This window comes from Linepithema humile, chromosome 3 (assembly GCF_040581485.1).
Source record: "Linepithema humile isolate Giens D197 chromosome 3, Lhum_UNIL_v1.0, whole genome shotgun sequence".
NCBI classification, from domain to species: domain Eukaryota; kingdom Metazoa; phylum Arthropoda; class Insecta; order Hymenoptera; family Formicidae; genus Linepithema; species Linepithema humile.
In genome coordinates, this window is record NC_090130.1 from 31,458,986 (window position 1) to 31,477,179 (window position 18,194).

The 18,194-nt window shown below is 35.5% G+C and overlaps 3 protein-coding genes across 12 annotated transcripts in view; all 3 read right to left on the reverse strand.

Annotated features, from left to right (window-relative positions):
• Positions 1–452: 452 nt before the first annotated feature.
• LOC105670350 (probable ATP-dependent RNA helicase DDX5) lies at positions 453–7,109 on the reverse strand. 5 transcript variants are annotated; one of them, XM_012363831.2, is made up of 6 exons: positions 6,949–7,109; positions 4,216–5,426; positions 3,866–3,925; positions 1,710–1,940; positions 1,380–1,559; positions 453–1,237 (listed from the first exon to the last, which is right to left on the reverse strand). In XM_012363831.2, coding segments are annotated over exons 1-6 (1,833 nt in total). In that variant the 5' UTR covers positions 6,951–7,109; the 3' UTR covers positions 453–1,088. The 5 variants fall into 5 exon arrangements, 3 of the variants coding, with proteins under 3 accessions (XP_012219254.1, XP_012219256.1, XP_012219255.1); XM_012363833.2 differs by having other exon boundaries at positions 1,163–1,237; positions 1,342–1,559; XM_012363832.2 differs by having other exon boundaries at positions 1,163–1,237; positions 1,326–1,559.
• A 493-nt stretch (positions 7,110–7,602) lies between these two features.
• On the reverse strand, positions 7,603–14,386 carry LOC105670345 (uncharacterized). 2 transcript variants are annotated; one of them, XM_012363815.2, is made up of 7 exons: positions 13,855–14,385; positions 12,776–13,039; positions 12,463–12,700; positions 11,974–12,254; positions 11,358–11,851; positions 9,577–9,819; positions 7,603–9,485 (listed from the first exon to the last, which is right to left on the reverse strand). In XM_012363815.2, coding segments are annotated over exons 1-7 (1,848 nt in total). In that variant the 5' UTR covers positions 13,857–14,385; the 3' UTR covers positions 7,603–9,159. The 2 variants fall into 2 exon arrangements, 1 of the variants encoding a protein (XP_012219238.1); XR_001100417.2 differs by lacking the exon at positions 7,603–9,485 and adding an exon at positions 10,209–10,819 and having other exon boundaries at positions 9,680–9,819; positions 13,855–14,386.
• A 500-nt stretch (positions 14,387–14,886) lies between these two features.
• Positions 14,887–18,194, reverse strand: part of PH4alphaEFB (prolyl 4-hydroxylase subunit alpha-1) — a 151,772-nt gene continuing 148,464 nt past the window's right edge. For all 5 annotated transcript variants that reach the window (XM_012363821.2, XM_067351086.1, XM_012363819.2 and 2 more), the window contains one exon: positions 14,887–17,744. In XM_012363821.2, coding sequence (XP_012219244.1) covers positions 17,650–17,744 — 95 coding nt within the window. In that variant the 3' untranslated portion in view covers positions 14,887–17,649. The remainder of the gene's footprint in view (positions 17,745–18,194) is intronic.

Consider the following 18,194-nt stretch of genomic DNA (forward strand, 5'->3'; position numbering starts at 1 on the left):
AGACATAACAAGTTTCACAAGTCAGGCGCAATAAATCTCGGTAGAATGTGTAGACGGGGAGATAATGTTTTCACTTTAATCAAAAGGCAGACTCTGACCGGATCGCATGATTCTCGATCAGCCAATGAATGAAACAGGCAATCATTCTTCGGATTCCGTAATTGTTATCGATAACGATAAAATAATGACATTATTAATGATATCATGTAATAGTGACAATTAAAGATATCCATTTTAGATTAAAAAAAATCTCAGAATATGCGTATCGTCAATATGCTTTCGCATCCGCCTTCACGATTCATTTATATCTTATATATAATTTGTCAAAATATGTCATTGCATATGATCAATGTATCTCGACTGAACTGCCGATCTTAAAATAAATACGCATCTTACGATTTATCGCTGAGGTGAGTTGATATGTCAAACACTATGAATAAATGACAAATATCTCGACTTCTCAGAACTATATTTATGTTTTTACTTCGTTTTTTTTTTTTTTTTTATTCGTAGTGGATACATACTTAAAATATTACTTATTTCTATTTCGAAATAAATTAATGCACCTTGCATTTTACCCTAATTTGAGAAATTATACCGCTACAAATTGATGGATACTATTGAAGAGATAAAAAGAAATACACATGCTACGTTAAACGGTCGAAATAGTAGAAAAGAATCTATTTACATAAAGCAACGCAATCTTTCAGTTTTTTCCAGCGTCTTTTTACGCTATTTTATTGAATGTTACAATACTACATCACTCGGCAATATAATAGATCGCTTAAATATAATAATTAAGGAGCTAGCCTAAATCAGATACACGTGACTGGCGCAACCGATTGCAATATTGAGAAACTAATTACCATCGTATGCATGCTAGAGAAGACTCATAGAAAAAAAAGCTAATGCTCGTGAGAATGTGAGAGTGTGAATTTTTCGGAACGATTTCGGGCGACTTTGAATCTGTCACTTCATATCAGTTACGTCCAATAGGAAACAACACTTGTTACCTTGGACAGAATTAATTCTTCTCTTGTGTTTTTTTTTCCATGCTACAAGATCCACTTGGGATCGTTCGCTTCAAGTCAATACCCGTTTTGTTGCCTATAACTGCCACCACCGTATCCACCGCTATTGTTTTGGCTGTAGCTGTTAGAGCCACTGCCGGAAGTCCCGCTCCCGAAATTATTTTGAGCGAACGATTTGCTGCCTCCGTAGTTGGTTCCTATACCGCCTGTACGAAGAACAGTAGACATTCGTAAATCACATGTTGAAACGTGTGTGTTGATAAATAAGAAAATAAAAGAATTTAATCGTCATACTTAGTCAGAATCATACATTGATCAATTCAACTCTTCTTTATCTTGAAAACCTACCGCCACTGCTTCCGGCCCATTTGTTGCCGCGGTCATTAGCGCCGCCGGAAGAGCGGTCAAACCTTCCGCCTCTATCTCCGGCGTCGCGACCACCGCGAGAGCCTCGCGAGCCGCCACCACGGCCTCCGGACCCTCGTCCGCCGCCACCACCACCTCCGCTGCGTCCACCGTATCGTCCTCCTAATTCACAAATGATTAGTGTGACATTATTTTCTTCTATTCTCTCCGGAATTATGAATGCAGAGAAAAACAAATGGCTCTCTCTCTCTCTCTCTCTCTCTTCAAATCATCTTATGATTGTTGAATTTTAATATAATGTACAACACTCACTCTTATAAACGCCAGGATTTCTGGATAATTCGTAGAGTTTCGGATTGACAACTTGCTTAGCCTCTTCTAGAACTTGGATTAAGTCACTAGCCTTGTGCGCATTGCCAGGAGTGAAAAAAGCGTACGCGGTTCCTGTACGCTGCGAACGACCCGTACGTCCAATACGGTGCACATAGTCCTCAGAGTTGGACGGATAGTCCAAGTTTATCACAAATTTGACATCTTCGACATCTGCGTAATACAATAAGTTATAGTCGCGACACAGAGAAGACGCTTGTTCCTTTGTGGTTCAATTAACTTATAAAGCGAATCTTTTCAAGCATTTTACCAGTTCTTGCTAATGGAATTAAAGAACGAGAAATGCTTTGAGTCGCTGTTGAATGAACGTTTTGTACCAAACCTTGAAACGATTGCAACAAGTACACAAAGATGATTTTTATCATCTGTTTTTGTTCATCATCATCATCATCATCAACAGTAATGCTTGCTCGAAATTTAGAATTGCATTTGGACGTTAGATAGACAAATATAAAAATGATCTCAAATAACAAAAAGTATTGCAATGCAATAACTTTAGTTCCATTTGCAATTCGCACAACACTCAACTGTTGACCACAAAGAGCAAGTCTGTATGTTAATTACCTGTTTGCGACTAGAGCTGGAAATGTAAATACATTTTTTGGAAATGTAGAGGAATCAGACCTCAGATGGTTCTCATGGAATTCTCGCTTCACGTATTAGCGAGCTCTACGTTTTTATTTTCTTAGGCAATACACCCTTCTCTCCCGCACCAAAGTATGGATCTGTGCTGGCTATTTCGAAATTTGGTCCTCGTACATTGCTTCGGTGAAGAGGTTGGAACACCAAGTGCACATCTTGAGCGTGTTCTCCACTCAACCCCCACATGTACTCCCATTGAATAATTAGCATCAAGAATTACGCACCGCAATATTGTGAAGACTTCCTTCAATGCGTAGTTACTTAATTAATAATCGCTATTCCGCATTTACTAATTAAATTACCTAAGTTATAAGAATCTTCGACAACACAAATTCAACAAATACATAAACATTTGTTATATAAAATTCGTAGCACGATATTTAAAAAAATGAAAAAAAATTATCCACGCTTACATTGAAGTCTCATATGTCTGCGTGGTCAACGACGATCAACTGACAACAACTATTCAAGATATCACAATTAATGCAGTGAGCGTGACTTGATGCAATCTAGCGAATATTAACCCGGCAAGATCTATCCCTTTTTTTCCGTCCTCGCATGCTAAACGCCCTAACATTATAACTTCCATACTTTGGAAGTCGCAGGTTCAGAGGAGTGTTTTCGAGTGGTAAAGTGGCCGAGGCACAGCGTTAGGTGGAGGGGGGGCGGCGACCAGCAGTCACGCCCCGTTCAATTATATTTTCCAAAGAAACTCTGTAGAGTTCTAAAACTCCGTCGCATGTGCCTCTGAAAACACATAGAACAGCACGTTAATACCAGACTGAAAAGACTTGGTTCGATCGGAGAGTACAAAATCGGAAGAGATAAACCTGGCTAACAAGCGCTTACCTGATTTTCTTATTCTTAAAGCTGAAATATTTTGACGTCCTTTCTCTGTTATACTTACGTTCGGATTTAATCATCAACATCGATCGTTTAGTGTGTATAATATATATTCATATATGTGATATAGTATTGGAAAAAAAAGAACGTCAAAATCTACTTATACTAGTCTATAATAAAAGAAGTTAAGACTTAGAAGAAGTTAACAGAACGATTAAAACTTATTCCTTCATTAATCTCTAATCGTTGAAAGGACGATGGCGATGTTAATTATTACTCTGATGTGCTCAAACGCGCGCTACCGAAATTCCAGATTAATCAACTGAACGGGAAGAAAAGAAATTAGCGTGAAACCAACGAAACGAAAAAGGTGTCAATGGCAAAACAAAATAGGGCGTTTAACTAGTCGCTTCTGGAATTCTTAAAAAAAGGTCGTTAAATTATCTCCAGCCACCCTGGTAAGGGAGTAACGTCAATCAGTCTGGCACATGCCGTTATCCGTTGCCACATTACAATACCACGATTCTCACAAATGTGAAATAACCATCGCAGCCTGACCCTTACATCATACTCATTTATCTGAAAATTCTTACCTAAACCTCTCGCCGCCACGTCGGTAGCCACTAGGATAGCAGACCTGCTATTCCGGAACTCTAAAACAACATCTCTTGTATTACAAATTACGATTCTAAAAAATAAGATAATAGAGCACAACAACAATGACAGATATTTAGCTCAATTCGTTTTTCTCTTGAACAATGAATCGCACAAGCGTAATAAATTTTAATATTGCAGGAATATTGTATTTCTGTTAAGTGTACCGCTAATTTTAGCAAGTATTCTATTATATCTCTATTGTATAATTAAAACTTTCAATATTAAATTTCGAAAATCGTTAACATTTGCTTTTTACGTATTAAAAAATTATAACAATAGCACTCACGATTTAGTACATAATCTCTTTCTTGTTGGCTTTTGTCTCCATGGATACCAATTGCTTGCCATCCGTATCTATTAATAGCTCTTGTTATATCATCCACTTTTCTCTTAGTTTCCACAAATATGATGGTCTTATTTTCCGGTTCGTTTGAAATCTCCTCCAGAAGTTTCATAAGTTTACTCTCTTTCTCGTATTCCTCGCATACATCCACAATTTGTAGAATATTATGATTGGCGGCCAATTGCAGAGAACCAATATTGATTTGTATGTAATCAGTTAGGAACTCCTCCGCGAGATTACGCACCTCCTTCGGCCATGTCGCCGACCACATAAGAGTCTGACGGTCGGGCCGTATTTGTTCTACAATTTTCCTAATTTGCGGTTCGAAGCCCATGTCCAGCATTCTATCGGCTTCGTCGAGCACTAGATATGTACATCTACGTAGATTCGTGGTGCCGCGTTCTAGGAAATCTATGAGACGGCCCGGTGTGGCGATGCAGATCTCTACGCCACGCTCGAGATCGCGTGCCTGGGGTCCCTTCGGGGCGCCACCAAAGATACATGTGTTTCGCACTTGCGACGACATACCAAAGTCCGACGCCACTTGCTGAATTTGTTGCGCTAATTCTCGGGTCGGTGCTAAAATTAGGGCGATTGGTCCGTCATTTCTGCTCAATCTGGGCTGGTGGTTTATGTGCACGATCGCTGGCAAGATGTAGGCGAGCGTCTTTCCCGACCCCGTCTGCGCTATGCCGACCATATCTCGACCGGACAAAGCGATGGGCCAACCCTGAGCTTGAATGGCGGTCGGCTCACCGAATCCCTGCCTACGAATCTCGTTGAGGACATAGTCTGGGAAACCGCCTTCGTCGAAATAAATATTGGGACCTGGAACGTTAGCTCCCTTCACGGTAATCTCTTTATTTGAACGATACGCTTCCACCGCGTGAATACTCCGTGATGTCACATTGGGATGCAGCTGATAGAAATCTTTTCTAAAAGTTGGCAGACTGCTCATATCCCATCGCGGCTTACGCAGACGCTCTCCGGGCTGTCTGTTCTTAAAATTGTTGCTTCCAAAATTGTTGTCTTTATGCCCGCTCCCGCCGAATCTACTGCCACCCCCTCCGCCTCCATCTCGTCCACCGAATCGACTTCCACCGCCGCGCGCACCACCTCCTCGTCTGTCTGAACGATCGCGTTCGCCATATGCCCTGTTTCGAGTAAAAACATTTACCAGTTATTGCTTCTATAAGCTTTATACTTACTTATACCTTTTCCTATCGTCAAAGTTTCCTTGTGCATGTACATATTAATTACAGAAGACAAAACAAAATCCATTGTTAATTTATATCTTTGATAAAGTTAATTATGTCTCTACACATAAATGTGTAATGATATCAAAAATTAATATTATGTAATATACGCCTATATCCTGTAACTTTCTAATGACTACCCACAAAATAGCTATCATTATAGGTTTGTTCGCGTTGCAAGCCCCAACATGCTCCTATTCCGCTGCAATATGCTCCAATCTATAAAATACGTAGCGTAGTACTATAGATTGGAGCATGTTGGAACGAGTTGGAGCATGTTGAGGCATGCGACGCGAACAAACCTTATGTATCATTAGAGGTTTGTTCGCGTCGCATGGTCCAATATGCTCCAATCTATAGTACTACGTTACGTACACTATAGATTGGAGCGTATTGGAGCAAATAGGAGCATGTTGAAGCTTGCAACGCAAACAAACCTTATAGTTGTTTTTCAGGAAGGAAAATCGACATAAGTTGACTTCTATGATTTTCACATTTCAATTTTATATTTAAGGTTGTCTCAAATAAACCAGGTCTTAAATTCATAATTGTGAATTACAATCAAGATTTTCTTATTTAGCAATTATAAAAGTATTTTAAAGACAATTTTGAATATAAGATTAAACAATAAAAACATCTTAGATGTTGATTTTACATCCCTTGTTGAAAAATAACTAGCGTCTACTGATTAGTAATCTAAAATGTACATTTATGCTCCACGTGGGTAAGATTTTTTTTACCAACGAGTATTAGAACGTAAAAAATTATTAAATTATTCTTACGATAGATATTTTTATAATTAAGAATTATACACGTTGCTTTTAAAAGTTAAATATTTTCGAAGCATTGATTTTTTTAATACATTATTATTTTCAACTAAATGCAAAATAATATTTGTAGATTTACTAAGCATTTTTTTTTTTTTCTCCAAATATTTGACTCGCCCACGTTTTTTTCCGAACACGTTAATATTTCTATTTTATTAATTCAAACATATAAGCATGCAATTTGTATAATTGGTTTATTGCTGAAATAATTTTCCTTACTTTTTTTTTAATTTATTACATAAATTTCGAACAATATTCTACGGTAAACCCGAATATTGCAAAAAAAATTGACTCAAACTGACCAATATTTCACATGGGCCACGTATATGTACACGTTGTGCAATTAAGACGCGTAACTTGGTTAATTTAAACGCGTGTTTAATTTTAGGAAAAATATTTCGAGTTTTCTGGTTTCTTAGCTATCGATTTCTGTTGCAGGTCTCTTGATCGCGTCACCGTGACGCGAATCGTGAAGGAAGACTCGCTATTTGCAAATGGCGTGCTACTTAATCGAACGCAAGAAAGGTAACCGAAATATAAAACAAACGAATGATAATAAACAAATATTTTACGACAATTTCGCATCAACTTACATTGTAGTGGGAAGATGTGGCGCTATTTTCCGTGCAATTTGTCTGGCGTATACTGATTAATAATCCAAAATGTTCCGAATAGCACGTTAACCACACGCGCTTCTTCTGCAATGGGCCGTCAGCTAAAGGAAGAGAAAGCCCTACATCACGGTCGACGTCATGGCGTCCGACGAGAAGTAGTCCCTGCTGGAATAATTGTAGACTATGATTCGTCTATAATCCTGTTTTGCGGAGAACCATTACGCGCAAACGCTTTTTTTCTGCATTTGATTTGTAAAGTGTGTTGAACATTTCTTAAATAATAAGTAACTGTTTGTAAAAATATAAAGAAAATTTTAGGGAAATACGCCGTGCGTTCAACGCCGGAAGTAGACCGTTGCGCCCCTTTACTCGGATCGCGACAACACTACGGACACGTGATATTTTACCTCGATGGTTAGTCAGTTTCCTGTTTATGCGGAAATAATAGTAGCGGGAAATAAACTGCCATTGTTTCATATGTAGCAATTATTAACCAGAGGATGAGAACGGATAATAGATTTTTTTTTCTGTCAAATGTTCGACATTAGAACGTATTCTGCTGTCGAACATTATTATATTTCAAACAGATACATATTTTACCTTGAAAATATAGGATAAAAACTTAGCAGGCGGTTTTCAAGAGAGCAAATGTTAGCTTTATTAATTTTGTAACAATGAATGATACATATGAATATCTTCTAAGAAATTCCAGCAATTTATCAAAGAATGTATACAGTATCACAGATATTAAAAACAAAGCAGTCGTATCGATCAAACCACTTCCGGAGTATCGCAAATTAATAACAATCATCTACTCGGTTGTTTGCCTAACAGCAGATCTGTATCACTAGTGCGTTAGCATGTTAATTATATATGATATTAATTTAATTAATATTCATGTATAAAGGCTCACACCACAATCGCACTTTTTTTCTACATATTCGTTGATAAATTTTTACTTTCTCATAGTCATAATTTAATGGGAGATAGAATTGCTTAACACTTTTGCGACCGCTCACGTATTTTACGTTTACATTCACGCTTATATTTTGGTACAAGTCAGAAATCGGTCACATCACAATTTTACGTTTACTGTTTTTTGCACCACTTATATTAGATCGTGTAATATGAAATGTCGGATTTTACATCAGTTTGATACAATAGAACGGCTTCAAGCGTTCAGCAGAGCCGAATATACATATAACGGTCGAGAAAGTGTTAATATCGACATTAAAATTTTTTAATAAATCAAATTTCATGTTTATTGAAAAATCTAAACAGATTCTACTCATTTAAGATTTTAACAATAATATTTCTAAGATGCAAAAATAAAATAATGGCAAAATATAATTTTTAGTCGTCCTTTTCTAAACAAAAAAACTAGGCCTGTCAAGAAATTCATCACAAAAAAAGGAAACGATAATAGGACATATCGTATACGAGAACCTAATGTTAAATTACTATTACTTACTATACTAACATCTTTGGTCTTGGTATTGCATGCAAATACCTTCAACTCACATAACTTTCATCTCACATTCTTTTTTGACATAGTGTATATGTTGTGTATAATCAAATGTTTCCTCTCTTAAGTACTAACATCAGTCAACAAAGTATAATATACTATAAATAAAATTTGCGTAAATACATATTATCTCATAATTCTGCAACGTTCCATAAAATTTATAAATAAATATTTTAGATATTGCAAAAGAGAACTCAAAATTATTTAAGAAAAATAAAAACTTTGGTTTTTGAACAATTGCACTCTAACACTTATGTAGGAACTTATATCTCTGTTAATGTTGACAAATATTTTTTGAACGAGAATAACATGCAAAGTTGAAATGGATTGAAATTGCGTAGATACTTCTTTGAGTCATTGCGTTAAATTCGAAATATGCAATCGGTGGACATATAGATATAACAAATGTTTAATGACCTGCAAACATCAATCGACCGTTATTCGTTTCATAGTATAGCGTGGCGTGTATTATTATATTAATATTCTTTTTTATTATGCCGCAAACTTTATCTTCATTTCTTGTGTTATCCTTATCTATTACGACTATTACAACAGTCAGAAAACGATAAACTCGAATGTGTATTCAACTGAATTTGCTATAACTAAACATGACATTTTACACTGTCCAATTATTACGTGCCATCAATCACACACTAAAAACGTGATTAATAGGTTGTGCTTCTATATGAATAACCACTTCCGTAGTTGTCGCCACCCCCGTAATTTTGAGGCATACTGCTCTGTCCGTAGTTTCTCTGCGTGCTATATCCGTACGTCGTGTTCTGACTCAAAGAAGTATTTGGTTTTATAGTACTATAGTTACTGTAATCCGATCCCGAATAAGCACTCGAGGGAGGCTGATAAGCACTCCCGGCGCGAGATGTACCCCTTCCTCTTGTCGAACCGCCTCTTCCTCTACTATCATTAGTTCTTCGGGCATTACCCCTGTCAGTGCTGATACCACCAGAAGAACCACCGAAACGTTTTCCACCTTGGAGTAATAATGTCGATATAGATTTTAGATAATATTTTGATTGAATAAATTGATTATTAACGACTGCGATTAAAATATAAAAACATACTTCTGCCGGCGAAATTTCCAGCCTTGGCCATCTCCGCCATCTCACTAAGACGTGGATTAACATTCTGCCCGGCTTCTTGCAATACTTCTATCAAGTCTCCGGCGTGCTTCATATTGTGACTCGTGAAGAATGCGTATGCTGTTCCGGTCTGCCGTTTACGCCCGGTTCGACCAATTCTATGTATGTAGTCTTCCGACGAGGATGGATAATCAAAATTTATCACGTATTTCACATCATCCACATCTGCGAAATCATAGATGTTAAGATTGATAATATTAATGTATGAATAAAATAATTATAGTATTATACTTCTTTTGACAAAATGTATATATATATATATCCTAAACTCTGGTCAGATAAAATATTTTAGGATTTCTGAATTAGAAAATAAATTAATATTTCTTCTTTAAATATATTATTAGTAGTGCAACTTGAGCGTGGATTTTTGTTAGAGCTCATGTTCATGCATATTATTGTAACACATTGTTTGAAAAAATAAAGAAAATAAAAAATATATTTTTAGATGTAAATAACTGATTGATTGAATACAAAATAATTAATGTTTTCGATAAAAAATTATTAATATTAATTTCCAGATAAATTCAATGAATAAAACAGATTTAGACACCCACCTTTCGTCTGGAAATTCCGATGTGAAATCAGCAAGAACGACCCCGTTTGCTTTTAAAGTGGGGCAATTCTGGTTGCTTTCTTAAGGTAATATACTGGTGGCCTAGAGATTAGACAGACACAGCGGTTGTGTCTGGTTTGGGATAGAGGCAGCAATTTAGGGTTTAAGCCTGAGTGAATTAGTTTTGATAGGCACTGTATAATAACTCTTTAAAATTAGAGGCACTAGATAAAAAGTCTAGAAATTGCATTTCTTTTAGTTTTTGTATTATGTGACTGGGAATTGCACATTTATAACTGTTTTACATATGTAAATCTTTACAGATAAAAAGCCACGTGAGATCATTTAATTGTTACAAGTAATATTTGAACACATTGATCTAGCTCTTATGTCATTTGCAGCATTGATTATTGATTAATATATTGATAATTATGGTAAAGTCTATTTTGCTACTTTGTAATATTGTGAAAGTCAAAACACAAGTTAAGTTGCGTAGAAATCTATTTCTCCATTTGGAAAGTGTAATAAGATATAAGCAACAAAAAATAAAATAGTCACTGTGTCTGCCCAATACTGGCAGTACACCGCGTTGAGTTAGGGTACTCTGTGCCTCTGAAAAAGAAAAGCAGACAGACTTAGTGGTAGCTTGTGTGCATTTTTAGAACTCTGTTCTTATATATACATCATTATCAAAATTAATAAAATTCTTCCTTTCAACACTGAAGCTGATCAACAGAAAGACATCTTCATAGATAAAATTACAAATTAAACATGAAAGTATAGCTAAAATGTTGCTATTTCTCAATTTTATATAAAATCTAAAAAAAAATGGATTTAATGGGTTTACCAAAAGCAACAAATTAATACAAAAATAAGTTATTCAAAAATTGTTCGATACACACGTAAGAACGAAAAATTTCATATGAAAAACATAAATCACATAGGAAAACTTAATTTTTACATGGCTCTACAATCGGAATCAATGATGATAAAAAGTTCCAATGCATCACACATTGCTACGTACACAGCTGTCGGCCTCAGCCTAACAACCCATCACTGGCTAATCCAATAAGTGTTGCCAATACCCAGTTTAACCGTGACTCTCCTAACGCCTACACCAAAGCATGACCATAGATAGAACTTTACGTACCCAAGCCTCTAGCAGCTACGTCGGTCGCGACTAAAATCGGCGCTCTTCCAGTACGAAATTCTTGTAACACGTGATCTCTTTCTTGTTGATTTTTGTCACCGTGAATACTCACAGCTTGCCATCCGTCGCGCCTAATGTTTCTCGTGATATCGTCGACTTTACGTTTGGTTTCCACAAATATGATTGTCTTATTCTCTTTTTCAGTGCCAATCTCTTGAAGCAGTCTATTCAACTTCGAATCTTTCTCATATTCTTGACAAACATCGATAATTTGAGTGATGTTGTGATTGGCCGACAAAGTCAAAGAACCGATATTAAGATGTACATAATCCGTCAAAAAATCCTCCGCGAGCGCGCGAACTTCTTTAGGCCATGTAGCTGACCACATCAGCACTTGTCTATCGGGACGTATCTGCTCAATTATTTTTCGTATTTGGGGTTCGAATCCCATGTCTAACATGCGATCGGCTTCGTCAAGTACCAGATATGTACACCTGATGTAAATTAAAAAAAAAAAAAAAAAAGAAAAAAAGAAAAGAGTATCTTAAAGTTTGTACATTTTCTCAGAATTCGAATACATAAGTAATTTATTTCTGAATCTGAAACTTATACATACCTACGTAAATTTGTAGTTCCTCTTTCTAAAAAATCTATAAGTCTTCCTGGCGTAGCAATGCATATCTCAATACCTCTCTCCAAATCGTGTGCCTGTGGTCCTTTTGGTGCACCACCAAAAATACACGAGTTTCTCACAGCTGCAGACTCCCCAAAGCAGTTAGCTACTTCTTGAATTTGTTGCGCTAATTCTCTCGTCGGTGCTAAGATCAAAACAATTGGACCATCTCCGTTGCTTAGGCGCGGTTGATGTATGATATGCACGATTGCGGGTAAAATATACTGAAAAAATGTGTGAAATATTTCGTGACATACGTGTATACATTTTTAAAATCTCATATATAGTGAGTTTGGTAAAGCTAGTTGCCGGAGACAATAAGATAGTTGGAGAAAAGTAAAACAAGTATTTTAAAATTGTTGTAATATTTTAAAAGTTTAAAATTGTTCTTCTACTTTGTTAAAATATTGATATATTCCTAATTTTGCTCACTCCAAGCGTTTTTCCAGAACCAGTCTGAGCTATCCCGACAAGATCTCTGCCGCTAAGAGCAATAGGCCATCCTTGAGCTTGAATCGGTGTAGGCTGTGAGTATCCTTGTCTACGAATACCCTCCATCACATAAGGCGGAAAAGTTCCCTCTTCAAAGTATTGTATAGGATTAGGAACATTATCACCCTTTACAGTTATTTCTGCACTTTCTCGAAATTGATTTACTTCTTGATCGGATCTAATTCAAAATTAAATTCAAGATATAAGTGCATGTTGGTGTTTAATTATTTAATAACTGTTTAAAACTAAATACCTGTTTCTGACTCCAGAGTGTTCTATGTAAAAATCTTTGCGTATCGGTTCCAAAGTACGAAGATCCCAATTCATTTTTCTTAGGCCACCACCAGGCTGTTTTCCCTTTAATCCACCTCGTACATTACTCACACCTCCTCTACTAGGAGTGCCAAATCTACTGGTAATTTGTCCACGTCCATTATCACTGCTTCCTCTGCTAGTAGCTTCCGTTCTAACAGAACCGCCACGACTGCTTCTACCCTGATCCCGGTCATGACTAAACCTATAGATTTTTTACATATACTTGAAACATTTATAAATAAAGTATTTACTTAATAAAGTCTAGACTTTCTTGGATTAATAAAAATTCAGTAACAGTTTTTTTGTTGCCAGACAATTTTTACACAAAAATAAGATTAATAAAATTTCAAAATCTGACTCATTGTCAGTATTAAACTTTGGTCAATGAAAAGCATTTTAGCATCAAATAAAACATCATTGTAGGATTTTAAATCATGTCTTTGTTTATCTTTTTCAATATAAATTAAGATACTCTATAGTAAAATAAGGCATAACAATTATGTTTCAATGTACTAACTATTGAGAAGTAAACTGATTTAGATTAACCTAGTTTCCATAAAATATTAAAAACAAAAAATCAAATATCTTTGGTTCAGCTAACATTTCCTTTAACAAGAAAACTCTATTGCTATAAAAAATAGTATAAATTTTAGTTATTATCTCTTTTTCTTCATAAATATATATATAAGTAACAATGTATTACATAAGTACTCTTTCAAGTATCCCACAAGTCTTAATTACAATAAAAATTAATCAGGCGCGTTCTTTTAAGCGAATAATTGCGATGCGAATTCATCAAGGCCGAGTCAATTGTCTACAGAAAAAAAAGAGATATCAGTTTCCGAGCGATCAATATTAGCTTCCACTATCGATTAACGGTCTATCAAGACAGACTGCTGTATACAGTAATACTTTTTTTACGAAGAATTTTACGGACATCTTGCATACTCTAGAAGACGACTCGTCATCGAGAGAGATTATTTCACATCCCGTGCAACATTGTCATTGCGTACTTACATCGCGAAATGCAAATATCTTGCTGCTGGCAGTACACGGTTCCGCCGTTGCAAACGGTTTCACAAGACCCAAACGATAGCACACGATGTCAAGGAGAACGATGGCCTTAAATCGTTTGATTGCGCTCTTGGGAACGTTTCTCGGATGGAATCCGACGACTTCAGGTTGAAAAACTGATAGTTTTTGCGATAACGCAAATTACGAAAAGAAACGTTCGCCCGCTGCCGGCAAACCTGACGGATCGAAATTAACAAGCGAGTGAACTCCGAAAGTAGTTCCGTGTAAACCGTTTCTATGGCAACTACAGCGGAGTAATACACGGCTCTCCTTGCCGAACGATCGTCGAAATCCATATTTGCAGTCAGAGTGCGGAAAAGATGGCAGCAATGTTGCGACGTGTACTAGAGACCCTAGAAATAAGAATCGCGTCCACCGTCTATTTTTTATCAAGTGGGGCCAATAGACGCCCGATCGCGTCTACTGTTTTTTTCCTTTTTTTTCTTTCTTTTTTTTTCTTTCTGTTTTTTTCTTCCCTTATTATTATGTGTTTAATGTGCCATATGATATTTAATTGGTCTTTTGACACTAAATCTACTGCTTTTTCTTTATCAAGTAGGGTTAGCGAACGTCTGATCGCGTCCTCTGGCCGTTGAAAAAAAATTGGAGAATTAGGCGTCCTTGGCCAAAGATATTTGCTAAAATCGAGAAAGTATAGTACGAGTCAACAAAGTAAAATTCAACATCGTGTGTAAGAAAAGCAATTTTTTTAATTCGGAAATTTCTTGAAAAGTAAACATTGTCACCATGCTTAATAATAATATTGGTAATAATTTTTAGTTAATTATCAAACATTTTGTATCAATGGAATGGAATCATTGATAATCAAGTTTTCTCATTTTAACTTGTTTCATAACTAATGCATAATCGAATAATAAATTATAACAATAAAGCAATACTAATATAATTATAAATTGTAATAATAATAAAGCATTAATAAAGTAGTAATAAATTGTAATAATGCCTATCACTGGATTTCATAGACATTCCTGTGTATTTCATTTTATTTACTTTCTTCGTTTTAACAAAATGATGGTAATTACAATTAGATAGATATCAGTCATTCGCATTTAAATGATGCGATTGGATTGTTTCTTTCTGCATCCTTCAGCATTATCAGCTTAATTTATTCTCCGTTTGTCCTTAATAATCATTCTATTTTAAGTAACATATTATAGTTGACATGATATTTTCGCAAAGTGATATACAAAATTATTGGTATAAAATATATTTTACAAAATTTTTCTAAGTAGTGTACCGTGTAGCTCATCAATGATTTTTTCAATTACTATTTTTAAATCGATGCCTATTTCATAATTAAAGTTTAATTCAAATTTAAATTATTAACGTACGTATATATTTCTCGTTCAAGACAAATTAATTTTGAGAAACAAGTTCTTATAACAGAATAAATAATTCATTTAATATAAATATAAAGCCCGAAAGTGGTATAAAATAGCAAATATATTGAAATATAAAATTGAATATATTACTCGTTATTAAAAGAACATTTTTTATTTCTAAAAAACACATTTTTGAAGAATTAGAAAAAAATACACTTTTTACGTAAACAGTATTTTTAGATACTACATGTTGTTAGAAGACTAAAATATTGTGAATGTGATTTCAACATGAATTGGTAGAACCATCATCATAAAATTGGAAATAAAATGACATATTATTAGAGCTACGCCCTTTCGATGTTAAATAATTTTAAGGTCTATCTAATGCATGAATGCAAGTTGTATCAGATGAAACAGTAAAATTGTAATTTTTTTTAGTAATAAATCTATTTTCTACAATAATGATGTAATGGACAAACGTATTTGCGCGATACAAAAAGTACGGTATAACTTTAGAATGGTATATATATATATATGCAGTAATTGTGCTCTAATTGATTGATATAATCTTCGTACGTTCGTCACTGAAATTTCGATTGGGAGCAATGCTCCTATATTCGTACGGCAGTATAACATACTGCAGCACATACTGGCGCTAAATATTAACAATCTATTCGGGATATTCAAACCATATGGCCGCCTATATTTCATATAGTAGCAGTTCTCAAATTATATGTAAATTTTGCAACAGCACATTTCATAACTATTCAAAAATAGAAATTAACAAATTTATAACAAAAATAAAACAAATAATATAATAATATATTTTTTTACTATTACTGAAAAAAAAAAAAAAAACTTAAATTTGGCACTTATATAATTTTTCAAGATAATTTTTCAATCAAACACGCTATTTTATTTAGTTCTGCATGATTACATAATTCTCAGGAAAATAAACGTACGTATATTACGTTTTGAACAATATAAATCCTTGTTTTGTTACAAAAAGGCTGATAATTTGAGTACCGCTACAATAGAACGATCTTACATGCAACTTATTCTCATATATGTATATTACATCATTGGCATCACCGCCGAATAGCATTGTCCTCCTTTTTACAAACAATTCGTATACAGCCTAGTTCGATCGGAAAGATCGGACGATACAGGATCACATGCCATCGCTATTTACAGCTGACGAAAAACGATCTGTCGCGAAATTCTCGAGCGCAGTATCACGGCGAAAGTACTTCGTTATTGCACGATAATGTCAGAATCGAAATGCGATCTCCCTGCGATTTGGAGGTTCGCGTTAACGATCACGCTTAAATTACAATTAATCTACGAGCTAATGATTACATCGCGCTCTTCACTGCTCTACATTATACTATATCTACGATAAGAGGGGACTGGCCAGAACGTGCGCAATTTATTATTGCTTTGGCTATGACGTGTAGTAATATCTTAGTACATTGGCTACTCTCGTAGAAACAATTAACGTTACGCGTAGCGAACGGCGAAGCGTGCCTTGTTCTCATGAAAAGTCCGTTTAAACGTGTAAACGTGTAAAACGATGTAAAACTCCGGATGCAACAAACCGGTAAAACCATGCGCGCGCTCTCTGCGTTCGTTTCTCTCGTTTTTATTTCGTTGGAACAAAAGTTGCAACGGCCTGCGGAAGCCTGTTCTTTCCACTCTCTCCGCTTTATATCCGCGGCGGCGCTCATGCGGCAACTCCAAACACTTCTGCGTTACATTTACTGCGAACTGCAAGATGATGAGCAGCCAACGCTGAATCGGATTGAAAGCAAAACCTTGTGCAAACCCGTGTGGTGAAAAAGTAACTTTGTTACTGCAGTTGCCGCGATTCGTACATTGCGCAGCAACAATTTACGCTTACGGAGAGCCGTAGCAAAGGAAAAAGACACGGGAAAACAAAGCGACCGATTTTAATCTTGTTTGTATAGTTTCGTTGCTTTTTACCGGTTTTCGCTTGCGGTTAAGATATCTCGAAGATTAAGGAAACATTAATCGCTGTCGTAATGCGAGGAATTGTGTTCCACAGTAAACCAGCAAAAAGGATCATCGTGTAAGCGATATCACCATGTCTGCGATATGGATGTTAAACTGCGCGAACCGTGCCGGTGACATACTCGAAAGCGTTAGAAGCGATCTCGCGATTTACCTATGCTAAATTGCACTGTCGCTTTTTACACGCGGACCGAACCGTCCTCATTCGTCCTCAAACGACAGTTCGTACCGCGCGTGCCTTCTTACAGAGTCGCCACCGTTGCGAGAATAAAATGTCTCTTTATTCAGAACAAAGGGTCCGAAATATTTCTTAGTATGCGCTTCTTTTGTTTATCTTCTGTCGGAGTCACGGAAGATGCTCTCTTCAGTGCCTGACGTCTACTTCGTCCGTCGCCTGGTTTTCCAGCGTGCAGGGTCTATGAAACTCTTGACCTCTTTCGTGTAGCCATTTGTTTGCCACTGAAAATAACAATATAACTTACTTACAAAACTAAAATAGTATTCAGTCGCAAATAAGATATTAAATTTTCGATTGGACGATCTTTTTTAATGTATATTCATAAAATTAAATACTTAATTTATTTCCAAATTAAAATTGTAATCCTAAATTTAAATGTGCACTTTGTTCATTTTAATGCCTTTGAATCTTAAAAGTAGATCAAATGCCTACATCTTAATATTTTAAAGACCATTTCTTTCTTTTATTTAAAATATAAGATTTCAACGTATCGCAATAAAGAAAATGTATATTCTAAAGTTCTAAAGTTTTATTAAATGTTGCGATATAAGAGTCTAAAGTAAAATGAATCAAATGTACACTAATGTTAAAACGTTAGCTTTTATTCATTTTTATGCTTTCTAAAGTGCCAGTAGTGTTAAAAATTGTATATTGATAATAATGTAATAATT

Bases quoted from the DNA above. Each gene is read 5' to 3' on its own strand.
- LOC105670345 (XM_012363815.2), bottom strand. The intron at 12,255-12,462 runs GTGAGCAAAATT...ACATTTTTTCAG, and splicing joins GTTCTGGAAAAACGCTTGGA to TATATTTTACCCGCAATCGT. The intron at 9,486-9,576 runs GTATGTTTTTAT...TATTACTCCAAG, and splicing joins TGGAAATTTCGCCGGCAGAA to GTGGAAAACGTTTCGGTGGT.
- LOC105670350 (XM_012363831.2), bottom strand. The intron at 3,926-4,215 runs GTGAGTGCTATT...ATGTTGTTTTAG, and splicing joins AAGAGATTATGTACTAAATC to AGTTCCGGAATAGCAGGTCT. The intron at 1,941-3,865 runs GTAAGAATTTTC...TGTATTACGCAG, and splicing joins CGTGGCGGCGAGAGGTTTAG to ATGTCGAAGATGTCAAATTT.